Here is a 16,903-nt window from a genome sequence, read left to right on the forward strand (position 1 = left end):
GTTGTACACCTTGTTCCTACCACAGTTCTGAGCGTCTATACTGGATCATTAAGAATCATTAAGGTCATTAAGAAATGATTAGTGAGGGCTCAAAGTTAGTATTTGAAATAGTTGTCCTTTCTTTTGCAGATCATTACCTTGTTCAGGAAAACCAGATGTCCCTTGTTCTCTCTACATGAAGGAGCTCCAAGGCTTTATTTTCAGAGTGATGAATGACTACTTTAGGCACTTTGAATGTTCAGAGTTTGTCTTTGACAACACAGAAGCCATCGCCCAGAGAGCAATTGAACTTTTTGTTCGGAATGCTAGTCTCCTAAGGCCTCTTGGTGAAGGTGGAAAAATGCGACTTGCTGCTGATTTTGCCCAGGTAAATGGAACAAGATTTATTTGAATTTGAATTTATGGTCTCCTGCCCTAATTTTAATATTTTTCATTAAAAGGTGTGGTTTTTTATTCTTATACTTTTTGGAGATTTGCAACCTGTTAAAAATTGACTGCAGAAAATTTACTTTTTAAAAAACTGAAGCCACTCTTATGCCAGATGCTTTTACTTTTGCATCTTATGAATTATCATCTTTAATATTTTTGGAGTAAGCTAAAGTGGCATACACCATATTAGGATCAATTTTGTTTCTTTCTCCTTAGCATAGTGATTGGTTTTGTTTCTTTAATGCCTCACAATATCAGTACTGATTGATCAGTATAGCTGAAAAGAAAATACACTTTAAAGCAGTGGGAAGGGACTACCTGTTGTCATACAAGTACCAAGAGCTCTTGTGAGTCTTTGAATCTCAGAACCTGCTCATCAAGACCATTTTTAATTCATTTTAGATAAATAAACAGGAGACCAAATAAATTCAATTCTTAATTGTTTTATCTCTCCCCATTCCTAATGTGGAAAAAAACAATCGGTATAATAAATTTCTTTTTGGTGGCTAGCCTTGAAATAATTATATGATGCATAGGGAAGAAGGCATTAAAATGACAGAATAATGATATGTTTCATTAAGAAAATGCCTTTTAAAAATTGCAATGAATTCAACAAAACTGTAATAGTAAGAGGGAAAAACGATAACCACCCCAGACCTGATCATTCTTTTAAAAAATTGGAGTCAATGGAGATTTTTATTAAAATCAATGTCATGTGGGGTGGCTAGGTGGCGCATTGGATAAAGCACCGGCCCTGGAGTCAGGGGTACCTGGGTTCAAATCCGGTCTCAGACACTTCATAATTAACTAGCTGTGTGGCCTTGGGCAAGCCACTTAACCCCATTTGCCTTGCAAAAACCTAAAAAAAAAATTGATGTCATGAGTAAACTTGTATTCAGGTCTTTAAAAGCCCCTGACTCCAGGGCCGGTGCTTTATCCAATGCGCCACCTAGCCACCCCCTTTAAAAGCTTTTTGCTTTACTAGTCTAAATAATTATTCACATGGATTATTCATAATAATTTGCCAGTTCTTCCCTGCTTATGAAGAAACATAAATTTTAATTTTAGTATTTATTCCCAAGTGCGCCTGAGTTCATGTCTCAGTTCATTATTCCTGAATCAAGAAGATGAGGCACTGAATGTGTGTGCAAGAATGATTTTCAGATTCAACCCTCCATTATACATGATATGATTTATAAAAGAGAAGCAATTCTGAGCCTAATTTTCATGGTGCTTGGCATCCTTGCATATTAATTTGTCCAGGAATTTACCAATTGCACTTCTAAAATGATAAGCCTGAGGCTACTGTACCGCAGAAAATAGGTTTACCTTAGAAAGTAGGTCTTGGGAGTCCAGGCATGAAAATGGAAGGGAAATATTGCCACTTGATTGACAAATGAGTTTCTTTTCTTTCCTTTAAAAAAAAACACCAAACCAAACCTTAATTATTTTATCTCTTATATTTTGATACTTGAACTTTTCTCTCTGTAGTACTGGAACCAGATTTCAGGTTTAGAGATTTTGTTTGTATAGTATTTGATGAGTGCCCAGTTAAAGATAAAACTGATGTATCCAGGATCCGTTTATTCAGATCCTAGAAATATATGTAGCTCTGACCAGAATTGTTCTTTATTTTCCCTTTTCTTCATTTCCCCCTCCATTATTTCTGTTGGTTTGTCCTTCTTTCTCTCCTCTGGACTCCCTCCTCCACTAGCTCCTAGGCATTCTTGGTTCTTGACTTCACTTTGCTGGTGGCAATTCTCCCAGTCCAGTTCCAATAGCAGCCAGGCAGAAGCTGGTGAGAGCAGAAGTACTCTGGGAGAGAGAGGAATAAGTGTTCTTGGTTTGGGGGGAAGGGAGGGGGAGGCCAGGAGGTTCTCTACCACAGTCCAGCCACACTCAGGGTCATTCACTGAAATGCCAAGATAAATGGCACTTACAGAAACTGGATTGTGCCAGATTTGTTTTGTCTTTGTTTCTTGACCAGTTTCCCATTTATACAAAATGTTTCCTGCTTCTTTCTTGTAACTGTGGGATTAAATGAAGCCTACAATAAGCACCTCTGTACAGTTAGACTTAGCCGTTTATTGTCTGTCTGAAAGTTTGGTGTGCTCAGGTAGAAGCTAGGAGTGGACTTGTAAGCCCTTTGATAGATTTGTGAAGCTGTAGAGTCTCAGGCTAGGTGTGTCCTTGCTGTGTGCCATTGCTAATCAGATTCCTATGTTTATCCCTGTGACCCAGTTTAAAAACCTCCTGCCATTTGAATTCACTTGTGGAGCCCCATGTAGGTCACAGGCACAAGAATGACAGATGGAAGTCATAGTTGGACTCAGTAAAGAGGCTTTGCAATTTTTGAGCCAACTTCTTGGGCCCTCTGAGCCTTTTTGGACTGGATTGTAGCAATTCTTTTTTTTTTTAATTCAGCAAACCTTTATTTAGCACCAGTTCTGTGCAGAAATAGTTTACTAACTCAGTGTGGAAGCACAGTGATAAGATACCTCTGTTGTTCAACTTTAACTTTCAGAATCATCCCGACTCACAGTGGGATTGATCAATCTGAGCTCTTAAATGACTTCCCCAATATATAGTCACAATAGGCATCACCTGGGAAATGCAAAAGTCTCTCAACCTCGTCATTATTTTTTTTTGGCAAGACACTGGGATTAAGTGACTTGCCCAAGGTCACACAGCTAGGTAATTATTAAGTATCTGAGGTTAGTTTTGAACTCAGGAACTCCTGACTCCAGGGTCTGTGCTCTATCCACTGTGCCACCTAGCTGCCCCAACCTCTTCATTATTAAGGGTCATTGTTGAAAGGTATAAAACAAGATCATAGCGATGCCTAGACTAGACAAAGTTTCATATGCCAGTGGTGTGGTATTCCACATTCATTAGTGGTTGCTGCACGATCCATCCATCCCCTTCTCACAACCACATCTACCCTAACCCAGACCTTAGTATGGAAGACAGATACTATAATTTTAGTAATATAATAGGTCTCTAAATGTGTTTTTAAAGGCTTCCTTTTTACCATAAAGGTAAATTACTCAAAAGAAAACATTTTTTATATGACTATTCAGCAGGTTAGAAGGACAGATAATAGAAAGATCATTGGACCAGGAATCATAAAGTGAGGAACTCTTCTAGTCACTCACTGTGTGAACCTCTCTTAGTTTCTTTATCCACAAAAAGTGAATTAGAAAATGATGGAATTTAGAGTTGGAAGGGATCTTAGAGATTATCTAGGTGTTTCCTGTCTCAAAGGTTTGTTGTAAGGAGCAAATAAAATGTATATGGCCATACCTTGAACAGGAGTGTGAAACTAAACGAGTGTAAGCTTGTAATTGTTATTTAGCCAAGACTGATAATTTTGTCCTGATGAACTATTTTGTGAGCCATCACTACCCCTTGAATATACTACCTCCCTTGTGTATATTCCAGGATGTTGCTATGAGGCAGTTTTCTTTCCATGGTTATTAGCAACCCATTCTTGCTGTTAGCTCTTTCTGGATGGTAACACTATTCACCTGTTAGTTCTATAGTTAAGTGTGCCTGGGTCTAGAGGGCCCTATTGGTTCAGAACTTCTTGGTCAGTCTATCCAAAATTTCTACTGGAGGCTCCTGCAGTTTCTTTCTTCCGCCCTGGAAAACTAGGAGCTGTGGCAGCTGGCTTAGCAATTGTTTATTCCCTGGCATTGGTAGAAATTTCTATTTATAGTTTTTCTGGTGCCCTTTAAAAATGTAGTTACTTTTATTTCACTGAGTGCCTGTCTACACAGATTTAGGCAAGGAAACAAAACAATCATGGTTTCTGTTCTAATTCTAGTTGCCTTTTTCTCTATGAAATAGTGTCAGGCAGGTCTGCCCAGGCAGCATCCAATGATGTCCCATGGTCAACAAGATGACTCTGATGGTTGACAATCCTCTTTATTATTAGGTAACAGTGCCTGCAACTTGCACTTACAGAGGGCTAAGAGGAAGCTATTGCATTTTCCATTTTTGGCCCCTCAACTAATTAGAAAAGAACACCCCCTCTGTAAGTGTTTCTACTATCCTTTGAAAATATGTTCCTTTATTTTAAATGAAACTCTGCCAAAAGATGATTTTTCTATTCCCCTAAAGCTTTTTTGGTATACATGAAAACAATTTTTAAAAGATGTAACATTTTGATATTGTTTGTTGTAGGTTTTCTATGCATCATTATATATTTCCCAGTCCTGTGGGGTCAAATATTCTCTCATATAGTAATTTGTTCCTTTACTAATATTTGTTTAACAGTCAGCCCTGCTGAAGGGCTAAGGAAAACGATCTTTGGTTCAATCTTTGAAGACATCAAAATCCTTCAGGGTGATTGAAAAAATTGATAAAATATTTCAAGATAAGTGTGTTACATATAATTTTATCATGTATACATGTATACCTTTATACATTATGTATAAAGATGTATAATTCAACTTATTTTGGGATTACAAAAGTGAAACTGTGATTAAACAGATATTCACTAAGATGACTGGTGAGACATAAAACATATAAATCAAATTACAATAAGAAATTCCCTCACTTAACCTTAACTCTCTTTCTCCCTTCACCTTCAAATTCTCCTTAGTGAATAAGCTAAACATGTGTCTAAGATTTTCCTATTGGCCAAACTGCTTCAAATTCAAAATTAGCTCACAGTTATTTTGTTGTAATTAGCAAAAGATCTTTCTTTCCTTGGATTTTTTTATTTAATTTTTTATTCAGCTTAATTTTTTTTCTAGACTGTTTTTCCCTTCAGAGTATTCAGCATTTACCCTTTACATCCCTCTCCCTGCCCCCTCCACACCTTCTATATACAGGAAAAATTGCACTGGTTCAAAACTCATAGTTGTAAAAATGAGTTCCTCTCAATTTTATCTGTGACTTCATTTTGAGAGATTGATTCCATAAAGTTTCCAGAATCAACTTTCTCACTATACTATATCCTGGTACTTTATTAAAAATAAAATCATTCCTACAAATAGACTTAGATTATTGTCTAGACACTGGGAATGTTGTGCTCAAGATAGTTCTTTCTGAGTTATCCATTTGAAGGTTTGAGAGCAAAAATTTGGGGAAAATGAATTTAAGCCTTTCAAAGTTGTTTGTCTTTATAATATTATTAATATATAAATTGTTCTCCTGGATATGCTCACTTTAATTTTTATCAGTTCATGTAAGTCTTTCCAAGTTTCTCTGAAATTATCTCCTTCATAATTTCTCATAGCACAGTAGTGTTCCCTCACATTTATTTGTTGTGATTTGTTCAGTCATTCCCCAATTAAAGGACACCCCTTTCAGTTTCCTATTTTTTGCCATAGTATGCTTCTATAAATATTTGTGTGTGTGTGTGTGTGTGTGTGTGTGTGTGTGTATCCTTTTCTTTAATTCCCTCAAGATATTAATCTATCTGTGCTATCTGGGTCAGAGAGTAGGCACCATTTAGTAGCTTTCCAGAATAACCAAACCAATTCTCTTGTTTCACCAATAGTGCATTGAATGTACCTGTTTTCTCCAGCATTTATTATTTCCCTTTTTTTTTAAATCATCTTTGACTGTTTGATGAATGTCAGGGGGTACTTCAGAGTTGTTTTAATTTGCACTTTTCTAGTCATTAGTGATTTAGAGTTTCTTTTCTTATGGTTATTGCTAACTTTGGTTTCTTCAAAAAAGAGACTACTAAGATTATTGTATTGTGGCCTTCTGGGAGATTACTCTTAGCATTTTTTAAATTCCCTATTGCAATTTCACAATTAGTGGTACAAATTGAATCAGTTATCATTTGAATTTCATAGAATTTTAGAGTTAGAGGGGACTTTAAAGGTCATCTATTTCAACACCAACATAAAAAATAAATGAAGACAAGAGAGGACAAATGACTTGTCCAGAGGTCAGATGAAATGAGTCTAGGGTCAGGTGGGGACTACATATTAAAAGGATCCCCATCCCTACTATATTCTTGGCTTCACAGTCTTCTGTAAAAGGCTGAGGAATGTCTTTTGTTATTACAGATGGAACTGGCTGTAGCTCCACTCTGCAGACGGGTATCTGACCTAGGAAAGTCTTATCGCTTGCTCCGATCATTCCGGTGAGTTCTAGTATCTAAAATCTGTTATTTGTTATCCTGGCTCATTGGGTGTATATACATATTCCATTAGTAACTGAATTTCCTCTTTCAATTTTTTGTGGTGATGATTCAAATTAGAAACTTTACATAAAATTGTTTGCAAATGATTTTAAATAGTGTGGCTTTTCCCTTTTGTATTGACATTCATAAACATTATTTAATATGTTTTTGTTATTATCTAGGAGACTATACTCCTTTAATAGCAATGAATCTAAAATATCAAAAATTTGTAATATGAAAATTTTACTATAACATCGGAGAAGTGTTATGTTGGTCAACTTTTTACATAAATTTCCATTGTATAGAATAAATAATACTTCTCTTAAGACAGTAATACAAATGAACAATAAAATTGGAATCACAGAACTTACTTAAAAAACTATTAATATCTCATTTTTAGCATAACCACATGCCACCTGAGGATCAGTTGAAGACACTGAGGCTAAAAGAAGCCTTGGCTAGAGAAGTGGGGAGGGCATTCATTATAAGCTTACTTTCTTAAAATATTCTAAAGGCTATCATGTGGGAAAGAGATTAAATTTATTCCAGAAAGATGTAGGCTCTGAATTTTGCTCTGGCTCTCAGCCAGGTTCCCATGTCTCCCCCTGGCACCACCATTCCCTCAGACTCCAGGGCCCACAAAGTGGAGCGATTTGTTTTTCTTGCCACCCAGAATTCATAGTTGGCTAGTTCCATTACCAGTAGAATAGATCAGTCAGTTGCTATCTGGTCATCCTTGGAATTAAGAAATTAGAGCTAGACTCAAAACTTTACTGGAACTCCATTTTGCAGCCAAGATATCTGCTCTATGGATGGTAGAGTGAGTATCACTGTCAGAGTCCTCTGCTAGCACACAACTGAGGCTTGTTGGGACCATCACTCCCCAGATAAACTGCTTCTTACAGGAAACGACTCCACGATGACCCCACGCTTACTAGGCTGGCTTCAATTTGTGATCCAATGGCTGACTTGGATCTGCAGGAACCAGCATGGTCAATTGTGAGGCAGTTGACCAAGTCCTTAAATATCTTAGCAGTCTCTTCATGGTTCAGGTTCTCCCTTTTTTTGTTGTTTGTTTGTTTTTGTTAATGAGATTAAGTGACTTGCCTACAGTCACATAGCTAGTATATATCAAGTGTTTGATGCTGGATTTGAACTCAGGACCTCATGAGTGCCACTATCCACTGATCCACTTAGCTGCCCCAGCTTCTCCCTTTCTAATTCAGGTTCTCCTTGACTCATGAATGAAGTTTTTTGGAGACATAGATCTTCACAGATACCTAATGGTATCTGCCAAATCATAGAAAAAGCTTTGCCTCTAGAAAGTTTTTTGGACATGGCCAGATGATAAGCACTTATTTTTCTCAGTGTCAGTTCTTAACTCCATGCTGAAAATCTATGTGAGCCATGCATTGTGCAGAATTGGCTCTGGTCATTTGACAGCTTCAGCTGCTTTAACACTATAATTAGTCCTTTCTCATGCTCTTTCAGCAGCTTTCTGAAACCTGATAAAGGTCCTTCAGATAGACACCTCAATAATACAGAGCAGTAGATCTCAGGGCTTGCCCACAGCCTGTAGGGTGGCTCCCCATAATCACCTCATCTTCTTTTTGGGCCTAGAAGGCAGAACAGGCAACATGAGGAGGAAGTTCATGGGATTGGGGAGAGAGAAGGGAAAGAAACCTTTGGATCCCTCTAGACCAGCCTCTCATTTGTTAAGATGAAAAAGCACAATACTCCAGGTTACAGAGCCAGGATGCAAACCCAAGTTCATCAACTCCACAGCCAACCTTCTTTCCACTAACAGCAGCCTTCTACCCAGGCTTCCTACCTCGGGGCTTCTCCCATTTCATCCAATCCTCAGAAAGCTGCCACTCTGACCATGTCACTCCCCTACTCAGTAAACGTCAAGAATTTCCTATTACTTTTATTAGCAAATTTAAACTACTCTGTTTAATTTTTACAACTCTTCACAACCTTGTCCCATCCTATCTTTCCAGTCTCATTTGTCTGTTACTCCCATCTGTGTTCTAAGCATCAACCAAATTGTCCTTCTTAAATGAATGAATGAATAAACAAATACTATTTATTTAGCAATTATTAAGTCTTAGGGTCACAAATGAGAAAAAAAAAGAGTCCCTGCTCTCAGGGAGCTCCTCTAATAGGGAGACAATAGATATGGGTGATTTCAACTGACAGCTGTAACAAATAGTTGAGAGAACTTAGCCAATCAGACAGAAAATTCCCATGATCCTTAAGGTTCAGGGGCAAAACAGATGTTAATGCTTCTTCTTTAATGTGATTTCTATTAATAAAAGCATTGTGTGTGTGTGTGTGTGTGTGTGTGTGTGTGTGTGTGTGTGTGTGTCTGTGTGTGCATGGAGAAAGAAAATAAGAATATATCAAAATTCAGCATTACTTTCCATGGCTCTATTGACCTTGCAGGCAGTGGCCTGTGGAGTTAGCTTAGCTTTGCCAAAAGAACAGTCACTGTGATTCAGCTAACCAGGAAGCCAAGAAAGTAAATAAATAGATCCCCTGATTAATAGTGAGTCAGCTGTGTTGGCATGGCTGCCATAGGCATGGTGCAGTATGTGTGTGTGTATCTACATATGTGCATGTAAATGTATGAATCTGTATGTATATGGACGTGTATGTGTGTGTCCTTGTTGTCTCCATTATAATGACATCCTTGCAAGGAGACATTAGCACAGTGCCTCAGATATAATGACTGTTTGTGAACTCACCTATTGATTGATTGGATATGTTGTAAAAAAGGCTTGGACTTGATAATCTCTACAGTAAAGTCCCTTCCACCTCCCAGACTGTGGTCATGCCTTTCCTCCATAGAGAGGCACAATAAAGAACTCCTAGGATTCAAAGCTGATAAAAGGGTCCTTCCTGGCCTTGCCATCTTTGCCCTTCCATCCAGACTGTGACCTCTGATATCCTCATTTTCAGAATTTCATCCTTCATTGTCTGGCCTTTGTCAGTCCAGGCAGAACAGGGCTTAGTCGTTACTGTTGTAGCTGCTGTACAGTTCATCTTGGTGCCTGTCAGACAAGAACTGAATCCTAGCTCTGAATTCTGTGAACGCTCTGATCTATTTAAGGCTTAGAACGAGCCTTCTGCTTTTCCAGTTCCCCTGATGATCTGACGACAGAGCAATTAAGACTTTGCAGGGAAGGCAGTGCTGCACCATGATGGATGTACATCCAACAGAAGGGTAGGAGAAAGGCTGGTGCCAATGAAAACAGTGAAAGTATGGGGGGGGGGGGTGAAAGTAGCTAAAGGGGTCTAAGGGACCAGCATTCAAACGGATGGTTTTCTGTGTTTAGAACTCTAATATTCTTTGTTCATGATACTGGAAAGTAGAAGAAAATGTTTTTGTTATTTCCATTCTTTTAAATTTTTGTTTTTATGAAACAGCCAAATGTGTTTTTCCCTTTCTTTACTAGCCTTCATTGCTTCTCAGCAACCAAAGTCCCTGTGTTGACTTCACTTAAGACACTCCTAGCAGTTTTCCAGTTATTGATACAGTTGGGCCAGCTTTCAAATGATAGTCAAAATAGAACAAGAAGATACAGAATTATCAGATAGAAATAACTGGCTAAGGACAAGAGCCAGAGTTCCTCCCTTCTATCCTTTGAGAGGAGATATTCATGTTCTGGATCAGCCCAGGGATGCTTGTACCAACTAGGGCAGGAAAGAAGAGAGCATAAGAAGTTCCAACTTGTTTAGTGATCAACTGACACCGCTGTCCCTCATTACTGTGCATGAGGAGCTATTCCCTACTAGCCTTTGTGTAATCTGAACCGAAAATTCAGAGGTACTCCTTACCCGAGTCTAGTTTTGAACCCCAACTTCTAGAGACTATCATTACTGCTTTTTTAAAAAAAATATATCTTTAGATGTTAATATCTTCTCCCAGTTCATTTTCCATTATTGGAAACATTCTGCTTAATAAAGAGACAATTCACTCGTATCACTAGTCATAATAATATTGTATATTGTCTCAGAAGTTTCCATTTGTTTTCTTTTCCTATTATGGTGATACTTCTGTGCCTTCTCTGTGCATATCAACAAGGGGAAAAAGTTTCAGGAAAATATAATTTGCTTAACTTGGCTTTCTCAACATACGTTTTCCTCTCTTCACCATATGTTGTGGCTAACTGTAACAAATAGTTGAGAGAACTCAGCCATTATTTTAATCTTAAATCTTCCCTATGTAAGGACATTTTCCCCCTAATGTGAACTATTCACACCACAGACTGAAAAATTTGTAACCTTTTGGATGCTGTCATTTTCCAGATTGAGATTGTCCAAGAGTGATTTTGTGATATCTGGACTTTATACTATTAGCATCTTAATAGTGTTTTGATCAATTCCCTTTTGTTTACAAGTCAAATGAGGATTTATTTTTAACTGCTAACACTTCAGATTCCACCAGGAATGTGTATTGTAGGGTCAAAGAAAAATGAGAAAGATTAGGAATCAAGCTGTGTTCTTTCTGCCTCTTAAATCAAGTACCAGAAATAAAGATTCAGCAATTAGACATTAATGGGTAATTATATTGGTGACGCACAAGGAAGATAATCAAAATTCAGCATCACTTTCCATGGTTCTATTGATAATGGAGGCAGTGGCCTGTGTAGCAAGTTTGACCTTGCCAAAAGAATAGCCTCTGTGACTCAGAGATCCAGGAAGCCAAAAAAGTAAATAAAAAGATCCCATTTTTTAACAGTGACTCAACTGTGGGACATAGGAGTATGGTACAGTGAGTTCTAGTAATGCTAGGTCATAACATTTCATGGAGCTAAATTGAAACTATGAGGCAAGCAGGGAAAACATCAAGGAAAGGGTTGAGGGAATAATTAAATCGTGTTAACCTGCTGAAATGCAAGGCTTCTGTGTCTTTCATTAACTTATTTTTTTATTAAAGAAGTCCATCAGAAATGTTTTTATTAAGAAAAAACGCTTTATACTTTCTAAATAATATCTTTTTCAGGACAAAGTGATGCTATTTTTTTTCTTTCAGACCACTGCTCTTTCAGACAAGTGAACATGTAGCAAATAGCCCAGCATTGGGGGATATTATCCCATTCAGCACTATTATTCATTTCTTATTTACAAGAGCTCCATCTGAGTTGAAATCTCCTTTCCAGGTAATTAAAGTTATTTTACTTACTATTGTGAATCTTTCCTAATTAAGTTTGATTCTTTTGAACACATAAGGTTCAATTTAAGACATTATAGCTGATTGATCTTGCCGATATCATGAACCAGTGTCTGTTATTTTCTAGTTTTGGAGTAGAGATTATAGAAGAAAGACAATGCTTATTTCAAAATCTCTCTTTAATAGGGATTTTAAATGATAGTGATGAATAATACAAAACCTGTTAAATTAATTTTGCTGACATACTCATTAACTGATCCTTACTAGAGTTCTTACATGTGAGTGCCCTTCACACACTTTGAGTTCCAACCAAATTGTCATAGTTGGTATTCTTTGATTTTGGCACTTCATATTCTGCCTCCACACCCTCATGAGATGACTCCAGAGGAGAGTGAGGCTGGTGACTTTGCCCAGCCCTCCCTCACTTAAATCCAATTCATTTTCAAGTCATGACATCACTTTTCTGATGTCATGGTCCTTTTTGGGCAATGATGGGCAAACAACAATAACCAGGCCCTTGTAAAAGCTATCTCTCAGACCTGAAAATGTACCTTCTATTCCATCTTTCCCTGATAGAACTCAAACATCCTTCACAGCTAATCCTAGTGCTACAACCTATGGAGCATTTCTTTCTGTATTCCCCTATTTTATTATTGCCCTCTCCCTTCTCAAGTCATCATATACATAGGTTTGCATGTTATATCTCCCCAGTACAATGTAAGCACCTTGAGGGCAAGGATGGTTTTTGTTTTTCTTTTAATCTTTATTATCCTCAACACCCACATTTTGTCTTGTACCATTTTGGTCTGCATATGCAATTTAATTAGTTTAAGGAATTCCCAAAGAGAAATCTCTTTGTACCATTTTAAGTTGATAACTGTTCTGCAACTTTTCGTCTAAAAGAGTTGCCTTCCATGCCAAAAAATTAAATGACTTGCATAGTGTAATTTCAACATGCCCTAGATGTAAGGCTTGTCCTGCACCTGTGTCTTTCTGACTTAATGTCAGCTCAAGCCATTGGCCCAGGTTGCCTCCCAGAGTGGAATGATTAATTTACTGGATTAATTTGGACTGAAATCCTAGAAAACATTTTAGTAGTCAAAGAAGTAATCTGAGTATATCTAAAATTATATTTACTGTGACTTACCTGAGCCTTCTTGACATATTTTTCATGATTTCTGCTGTCAGGAAAATGCTTGGGAATAAATGCTTAAGAATTTCAGGTAAATTTTGTATCTTATTGACATTCATTATTGTGTTTCATTTCTTTTTCCCTGATTGATGTCCATTTATATTTCAATGCTTCAGAGAGCAGAGTGGTCCCATGCCCGATACTCCCAGTGGTTAGATGATCATCCATCAGAAAAGGACAGGCTCCTCCTTATCAGGTAAATTAAGATCTAATCCTATTTTTGTTCTTTAGCCCTGAAAAGGAAACTTTTTTTTTCAGACAATAAGATGTTTTTTTTTCTAAATTAAAGGGAATAGTCCTTGAAATTCGTTCAAACTCCACCACTCTTTATCTGGATACAGATAGTATTCTCCATTGCAGACAGCCCAAAATTGTCCCTGGTTGTTGCACTGATGGAATGAGCAAGTACATCAAGGTTGAACATCACCCCCATGTTGCTGATAGGAAGTACAGTGTTTTTCAGGTTCTGCTCATCTCACTCAGCATCAGTTCATGCAAATCTCTCCAGGTTTCCCTGAAATCCCAACCCTCCTGGTTTCTAATAGAACAATAGTGTTCCATGACATACCACAGTTTGCTAAGCCATTCCCCAATTGAGGGACATTTACTTAATTTCCAATTCTTTGCCACCACAAATAGGGCTGCAGTGAATATTTTTGTACAAGTGATGTTTTTACCCTTTTTCATCATCTCTTCAGGATACAGACCCAGTAGTGGTATTGCTGGATCAAAGGGTATGCACATTTTTGTTGCCCTTTGGGTGTAGTTCCAAATTTCTCTCCAGAAAGGTTGAATGAGTTCACCAACAGTGTAGTAGTGTCCCAGATTTCTCACAACCCTTCCAACAATGATCATTATCCTTTCTGGTCATATTGGCCAGTCTGAGTGGTGTGAGGTGGTACCTCAGAGAAGCTTTAATTTGCATTTCTCTAATAAGTAATGATTTAGAGCAATTTTTCATATGGCTATGGATTGCTTTGATCTCCTCATCTATAAATTGCCTTTGCATATCCTTTGACCATTTGTCAATTGGGGAATGGCTTTTTTTTTTTTAAATATGACTCAGTTCTCTGTATATTTTAGAAATGAGTCCTTTGTCAGAATCATTAGTTGTAAAGATTGTTTCCCAATTTACTACATTTCTTTTGATCTTGGTTACAGTGGTTTTATCTGTGCAAAAGCTTTTTAATTTAATACAATTGAAATCATCTAGTTGGTTTTTGGTGATGTTCTCCATCTCTTCCTTAGTCATAAACTGCTCCCCTTTCCATAGATCTGACAGGTAAACTAGTCCTTGATCTTCTAATTTGTTTATAGTATTGTTTTTTATGTCTAAATCCTGTAACCATTTGGATTTTATCTTGGTAAAGGGTGTTAGGTGTTGGTTTAATCTAAGTTTCTTCCATACTGATTTCCAATTTTCCCAGCAGTTTCTATCAAAGAGGGAGTTTCTATCCCAATAGCTGGACTCTTTGGGTTTATCAAACAGCAGATCACTATAATCGTCTCCTGCTTTTGCACCTAGTCTATTCCACTGATCCACCACTTTATTTCTTAGCCAATACCATACAATTTGATGACTGATGCTTTATAATATAATTTTAGATCAGGTAGGGCTAAGTCCCCTTCTTTTGCACTTTTTTTCATTAAGCTCCTGGAAATTCTTGACTTTTTATTTCTCGTATGAATTTACTTAACAATTTTTTCTAACTCATTAAAGTAATTTTTTTGAATTTTGATTGGTAGGGCACTAAACAGGTAGTTTAGTTTTGGTAGAATTGTCATTTTTATTATATTCGCTCTACCTATCCATGAGCAGTTGATATTTGCCCAGTTATTTAAATCTGATTTAATTTGTGAGAAGTATTTTATATAGACTTCCAGGTATTTTATATTGTCTGAGGTTACTTTGAATGGGATTTCTCTTTCTAGCTCTTCCTGCTATATCTTGCTAGACATATATAGAAAAGTTGAGGATTTGTGAGGGTTTATTTTATAACCTGCAACTTTGCTAAAATTGCTAATCATTTCCAGTAGCTTTTTGGATGATTTCTTGGGATTCTCTAGGTTGACCATCATGTCATCTGCAAAGAGTGAGAGTTTTGTCTCTTCCTTCCCAATACTAATTCCTTCAATTTCTTTTTCTTCTCTAATTGCTGATGCTAACATTTCTAGTATGATATTGAATAGTAGTGGTGATAATGGGCATCCTTGTTTTACCCCTGATCTTATTGGGAATGCCTCTAGCCTCTCCCCATTGAATATAATGCTTGTTGATGGTTTTAGATAGATACTGCTAATTATTCTAAGGAACAGTCTATTTATTCCTACACTCTCTAGTGTTTTTAGTAGGAATGGATGCTGCATTTTGTCAAAAAGCTTTTTCAGCATCTATTGATATGATCATATAATTTCTGATAGGTTTGTTGTTGATATAATTGAGTATACTAACAGTTTTCCTAATATTGAACTAACCCTGCATTCCTGGGATAAATCCTACTTGATCAGAATGTATTATCCCAGTGATAACTTGTAATCGTTTTGTTAAGATTTTATTTAATATTTTCGCATCTATATTCATTGGGGAGATAGGTCTATAATTTTCTTTCTCTGTTTTAACTCTTCCTGGTTTAGGTATCAGCACCATATTGGTTTCATAGAAAGAGTTAGGCAGAGTTCCATCTTTCCCTATTTTTCCAAAGAGTTTATATAGAATTGGAACCAATTGTTCCTTAAATGTTTGGTAGAATTCACTTGTGAATCCATCAGGCCCTGCAGATTTTTTCTTAGGGAGTTCATTGATGGCTTGTTGAATTTCATTTTTCTGAGATAGGGTTGTTTAGGTATTTAATCTCCTCTTCATTTAACCTGGGCAACTTATATTTTTGTAAATATTCATCTATTTCACTTAGATTATCAATTTTAAGGGGGCTGCTAGGTGGCACAGTGAATAGAGCACCAACCTTGGAGTCAGGAGTACCTGGGTTCAAATCCGACCACAGATACTTAATAATTATCTAGCCATGTGGCCTTAGGCAAGCCACTTAACCCCATTGCCTTGAAAAAAAAAGATTATCAAATTTATTGGCATAGAATTGGGCAAAATAATTTTGAATTATTACTTTAATTTCCTCCTCATTGGTGGTGAGTTCACCTTTTTCATTTATGATACTAACAATTTGGTTTTTTTAAATCAAATTGAACAGAGGTTTATCAATTTTATTGGTTTTTTCATAAAACCAACTTTTGGTTTTATTTATTAATTGAATAGTTTTTTTGCTTTAGATTTTATTAATTTCTCCTTTAATTTTTAGAATTTCTAATTTGGTATTTAATTGGGGATTTTTAATTTGTTCTTTCTCTAATTTTTTTAGTTGCATGTTTAGTTCATTGATTTTTTTCTTTCTCTAATTTATTCACATAAGCATTTAAAGATATAATATATCCCCTGAGAGCTGCTTTGAATGAATCCCATAGGTTTTGGTATGTTGTTTTATTATTGTCATTATCTAGGATAAAATGGTTAATTCTTTCTGTAATTTGTTTTTTGGTCCACTCATTCTTTAAAATGAGGTTATTCAGTTTCCAATTGGTTCCGGGTCTATATATCAACTTGGCCCAATATTACATATGACTCTTATTGCATTGTGATCTGAGAAAGATGTATTCACTATTTCTGCCTTTCTGCAGTTGATCATTAGATTTTTATGTCCTAGTAAGTACATGGTCAGTTTTTGTATAAGTTCCATGTACTACAGAGACAAAGGTATATTCCTTTCTATCGCCATTCATTTTCCTCCATAAGTCTATCATATCTAGTTTTTCTAGCAATCTATTTACCTCCTTAAGTTCTTTCTTGTTTATTTTATGGTTCGATTTATATAGGTCTGAGAGTGGGAGGTTGAGGTCTCCCACTAGTAGAGTTTTGCTGTCTATGTCTTCCTGTAGTTCTTTCAGCTTC

The 16,903-nt window shown here is 36.7% G+C and overlaps 1 protein-coding gene across 2 annotated transcripts in view; it reads left to right on the forward strand.

Annotated features, from left to right (window-relative positions):
• Nucleotides 1-16,903, forward strand: part of COG5 (component of oligomeric golgi complex 5) — a 351,259-nt gene that overhangs the window by 322,849 nt on the left and 11,507 nt on the right. For both annotated transcript variants that reach the window (XR_012470105.1, XM_074193933.1), the window contains exons 18-21: nt 130-367; nt 6,459-6,535; nt 11,613-11,739; nt 13,059-13,138. Coding sequence is in view for 1 of the 2 variants with exons in the window: in XM_074193933.1 (XP_074050034.1) it covers nt 130-367; nt 6,459-6,535; nt 11,613-11,739; nt 13,059-13,138 (522 nt within the window). In the remaining variant the exon portion in view is untranslated. The remainder of the gene's footprint in view (nt 1-129; nt 368-6,458; nt 6,536-11,612; nt 11,740-13,058; nt 13,139-16,903) is intronic.

This window comes from Macrotis lagotis, chromosome 7 (genome assembly GCF_037893015.1).
Source record: "Macrotis lagotis isolate mMagLag1 chromosome 7, bilby.v1.9.chrom.fasta, whole genome shotgun sequence".
NCBI classification, from domain to species: Eukaryota; Metazoa; Chordata; class Mammalia; order Peramelemorphia; family Peramelidae; genus Macrotis; species Macrotis lagotis.